Here is a 5,000-nt window from a genome sequence, read left to right as displayed (position 1 = left end):
TTCAAAAACACAGGCTCAGCAGAGGAAATGGATATAAAAAAAGCCTACTTTAGGGTTCAGCTTCTTTTTCTCACTCCGTGTGTAGTCATTAGTCTTCCTCTGGCATTTCATCCCCTTAGAATTAGAAGATTTTATCTGCGGTCTGAGAAGTTCTGAGATATTGAGCTTCAAAGTTTTTGAGTTCCATTGAGTTACAATGATATGTGGAACAAGTCTGTTTATACAAAAAAGTCCAAAAATGCAAGTTACGTGAAGAAACACCCCACAAAATGTAGATAAGATGTCGCAGAATATGAATTTGTGAATAACTAAGTTTTGACAAAAATGTTAGATAGAACCTTAAAATTCCAAGTGGAGGATTTAGTGAAGTGTTTGAAGTTAGCGTGTAAAGTTCCACGTTGGGATTGTAGCGAAGGGTAAGTCTTGCTACTGCACTGCTCTTGCCCTGGTGGTTGGGCTCTGGGCACGGTGTTCAGTAGCTGACCGCAGAGGACACTGGGTGTGAATGAACTGTGCTGCTGTGGAATGTTTGTCACTGCGGTTATTTATATGTGGCTCTGAAGGATTTTCTGGAGGCCGTTGTCGTTTAATGTATAACCCACAAAGATCTCTTATCTCTCTCTCTTTCTCACACGTGTATGTGTGTATGTGTGTGTGTGTGTGTGTGTGTGTCTATGTGAGTGCACTGGCCTGACCAGTTTATTCTCTTGCTCTCTTCTCTCTCTCTCTCTCTCTCTCTCTCTCTCTCTCTCTCTCTCTCTCTCTCTCTCTCTCGTGTTTGGGTTAGCATTTGGTCACAGGAAGGGCCATGAGGGGAGGGCAGTGGTATTTCCTGTTCCTGGGAGGATAAATAAGTTTGCAGAATGCTGCTTGAGGTTTCTCTGGTCACCTCTACAGGCCTTAAAAATAACCTTCATTTATTTGCATCCCCCTAGCCAATCAGACTGTGGCTTTTAGCTGTCATCATCCATCCATAGCCGATCAAGCTGCTGCTTTTAGATAGATAGACACACATATACAGTATATGCTCCAGAATTATTGGCACCTCTGCTGAAGGTGACTAAAAACAGTATAAAAAAATAATCTGTTGGTGATTTATTGTAATCTCACAATGAAAAAGAATGAGGAAACATCCAACCTTGAAGGGAAGGAAATTTATTTTGAGAAAAAGGAAAATCTCATAAAGAAATAAATATTTTTAACAAAACCACGTCACTCACAATTATTGGCACCCCTTCTTGTCATACCTTTAAGCCTCCCTTTGCCAATAAAACAGCTTGTAATATTCTCTTAGATAGGAAAGCGTGCCAAAAATTGTGAGCAACGTGTTTTTGTTAAAAATATTTATTTCTTTATGACATTTCCCTTTTTCTCAGAATAAATTTTTCCTTCGAGGGTGGATTTTCCCTCATAGTTTTCATTGTGAGAGTACAATAAATCACCAAAAGATTATTTTTTATACCTTTACCAACTTTACCAAAGGTGCCCATCTCATTTACATAAAAATCACTCACAGAAATGTAAAAATAAAAGAGCATGTGAAGTGATTACAAAGGTCTGGTATGGACTTACCATGGGATGCAATGACCATGTTAAGGTGCTATGGTAGAGTGTGTGCAATGGTGGTGGTGCAAAAGTGAACAGTGAAGGGATTGAACAGTGCAATAACTTTGCTTGTTATTACATATTAACTAGGACTATGAAAAGACAAGAATGTAAACACAATAGAATTGCTTAACAAACGAGGAAAATAATATATGTTAAGAGCAATATGTAATAGGGAATAAGTTATAAGGTGTAGATGTTATGACCACAGTCCAGATAGTATAGAACGGCTAATATAGGTGGACAGCAGACAAAAGTGAATAGATTAGATTAACTTTATTGTCCCAGAAGGGAAATTTGTCTTGGGCATACAGTGCTACATACAGCTAGCCTAGAAATCTAGACGCACCGTAGCGGCGGCAAATTAATTTGCTCAGCCTGTACGTCTAGTACCAAACCATAGGGATTTCTATTGGCTGACGCTGTGGACGTCATCCAATCACAGCGCTCTATTTTGTTAGAGTCTTAAGGCGGGCTTAACAGGATAACGACAGTCCTGCAACAGTGAACAACAAGGAAGGTGGCTATGGCGAACGAAGAGCGGTTGTTTGAATCTGCGTTGGCGTCAACTCTGGAGGAGTTGGACTAGTGCTTTTCTTTGAAAGTTGAACAACACAATGCACTTAAGTCATTCCTTTCGAAGAAGGATGTATTTGCCGTTTTGCCGACCGGATACGGATATGGTCGTAGCGCTGGCCTATTGCATGCCTAGGCAGTTTGAAAGACAATTCTCTGCCCGCCCCTTGGATTAAGCGAGGTGAATGGTTTGATTCCAGACTATACATTTCAATGATATAGGATGGCCCGCCAGGCTAACATACAGCTGCTTACCATACAAAACACACACCAGTTCAACGCCACATACCACATAAAAGACAACAGGAATAAAATAGCACAGCAGACTTAGGAATCAGTAGGCTACCTCAGTCTGAGCAAGAGAACACATTTCCTTGTGTTGCCCTCTTACACCAGTGAATATAATTTTACATTTCTCTATTATATTGCACGGTCCCTCTTTCTCCTCAGATATTGATATTGCACATTTCCCTATGATATTGCACATTTCCCTAAAACTCATAGGACCCCCTATACTCAAAAATAAAATAAAATTTTACATCCCAAAGCCTGAATAAATTATCAGCAGTAAAAACCATCACTTGTAAAAAAATATTGCACATGATTTACAATATGATGATATGATGGTAGGGGCGAAGAGAGACAGGCTCATGCTGAAAAGTCCATTTCTCTCCTCCCCTTTTGTCTGGCACTAAAAAGTTGGATGACCCTGGGGACAAAGGACCTCCTCAACCTATCTGTTTAGCATGACAGTGACAGAACTCTGCCACTGAACATGCTCCTCTGTTTATTGAACGTGCTGTGTAGTGGGTGGCGGTCATTGTCCATGATCGCCAGCATCCTGCTCATGGTCCGTTTCTCTGAAGTTATTGTGAGAACTCTTTTAGCTCTCATCATCCATCAATTGTGCACTGATTTGAATCCTCAAAAAAGCTTCTTTTTTTCCAGGCTATTAACCAATGATGCATTATTATCTTTTCTATGTACCCCAGATTTTCTGGGTTCTTTACTCTTTAATTGAATTTGTATTTTTTTTCCGCAGTCTTCCCCCCACTGTCAGCATATTTAATTCATGATTAATATCTTGGCGCCCTCCCCGCACTGCCTTGTGGGTAATAGGATGTTAGGGCCATTAGTTTCAGAGGGAAATGGGCTTTTTACCGCGACGCCGAAACTAGACCGGGAGCTATGTGCTTGGATTGCCTCTGAATTTATGAATCCCAGTTGGAAAGAGCTTTCATGCTGTCTCTTTCTCATTCGCTCTCTCTCTCTATCTCTTTATTTTTACTCTCTTTCTCTCTCTCTCTGTGTCTGTCTGTCTCTGCTGTAGGTGGTGTGAATATTTGGGCCATCACACCAGAGGAAAGGAGCAAACATGACCGCCAGTTTGACTCGCTCACCCCTACACTCGGATATGTATCAGGTTTGTGTACACAGACACACACACACAGACACACACACAGACACACACACAGACACACACACAGACACACACACAGACACACACACAGACACACACACAGACACACTCGTTGACTCAAGCCTGTGTCACTTTGAATAAAACGTCTGCTAAATGATAGTCACCTTTATCTCTACAGAATCTCACACACACACACACACACACACACACACACACACACACACACACACACACACACACACACACACTGTCTCCCCCTACCCCTCAGAGTGATGGATTAGCAATGGAACTAATCAATGTGTTTCACCAGCTCTTCTCATATTTACCTAGTTCAAACGGAGAATATGATTGCCTCCGATATGAAGAATCAAAATATAACGTTAGTATTTTAAAAATTGCATTTGGTAGTTTCCCTTTTTGTAAGTCACTTTGGATTAAAGGGTCAGCCAAATGACTACATGTGAGTGTTAATGTGAAACAGAGTGCAATAGTTGTCTAAACGATTCTTCATGGCGCTTCTTTTTATTGTGCTATTTACTATGTGTTTCTGTGGAGGAGGAAATAGTTGCCGGAGGGGAGGAGGGCATTTATCAAAAACCTTTTTTTTCTGGCTGAGAACGTTCACATTTGGAGACAGTCAGACCCAGTTTCCTCTGGAGACGAAGTGCAGCATTGCAGTCACAAAGCCGGGCTCTCAAACCAGAGACGGTTGATAAAGCGAGACGATTCATAAGAGGGTAAATGCTCTCAAACTGCTTCAACAAGGAACATCTGTAGGGTTTTTGGGAGTTGATGACATTAGGAAGGAAGTTGTTCACCCACTAATCAAACCCGCTGGCTAAGTAGTTACTAGAAGAATGACACATCTCGCAGTTCCCTGTGTAACCCTTCTTATTTGGGAATCTTTACTCTCCCCTCCACATCACTCCTAGCCTTTGCCGTACCCCTGTGGGATGCTATGTGATGTGTCTGTAGTCATAGAGTGGTTATCATGCCTTTGCGGTTAGAGTATATTTTAGTGGAGGTTGTGGAGGCTAGAAGTAGCTTCTTAGCAGCTGATAATACAGATGGTTGATTTTGCTACATTGCTGTGTTGTTGGCTTCAATCCTGTGAAGCAATAAAGCAGGTTTATGTACCACAGCAACACCCAATATGAGTTCATATGGGTTGGCACAGATGACAGATATGCTGGCTACTGAGCTCCATGAGACAGGGTCCTAGAGACAGTAGTATTAACACCTGAGGCACCTGATATTAGTATTAGCACCTGAGTCATTTGCCCCCTATGAGTAGACTCTTTTCAATGACAGCAGTGACTAGTAAGAACACTAGCTGGGTATACATTCAGCTCATTGGCTTATTTTAAGCACAGTCATGGACATTTGGTTAAAGTCTGTG

General features: G+C 41.4%; 1 protein-coding gene across 1 annotated transcript in view; it reads left to right on the top strand.

The window, feature by feature from the left end:
- The window catches only part of LOC121711189 (intersectin-2-like), a 37,373-nt gene that overhangs the window by 27,875 nt on the left and 4,498 nt on the right, over positions 1 to 5,000 (top strand). The window contains exon 3 of the mRNA XM_042094551.1: positions 3,512 to 3,604. Within this exon, the coding sequence (XP_041950485.1) occupies positions 3,512 to 3,604 (93 nt within the window). The remainder of the gene's footprint in view (positions 1 to 3,511; positions 3,605 to 5,000) is intronic.

The sequence above is a fragment of the Alosa sapidissima genome, chromosome 6 (assembly GCF_018492685.1).
Source record: "Alosa sapidissima isolate fAloSap1 chromosome 6, fAloSap1.pri, whole genome shotgun sequence".
Lineage (NCBI taxonomy): Eukaryota > Metazoa > Chordata > Actinopteri > Clupeiformes > Clupeidae > Alosa > Alosa sapidissima.
The sequence above is the reverse complement of the archived record's forward strand: the minus strand, read 5'-3'. Positions and strand labels throughout refer to the sequence as shown.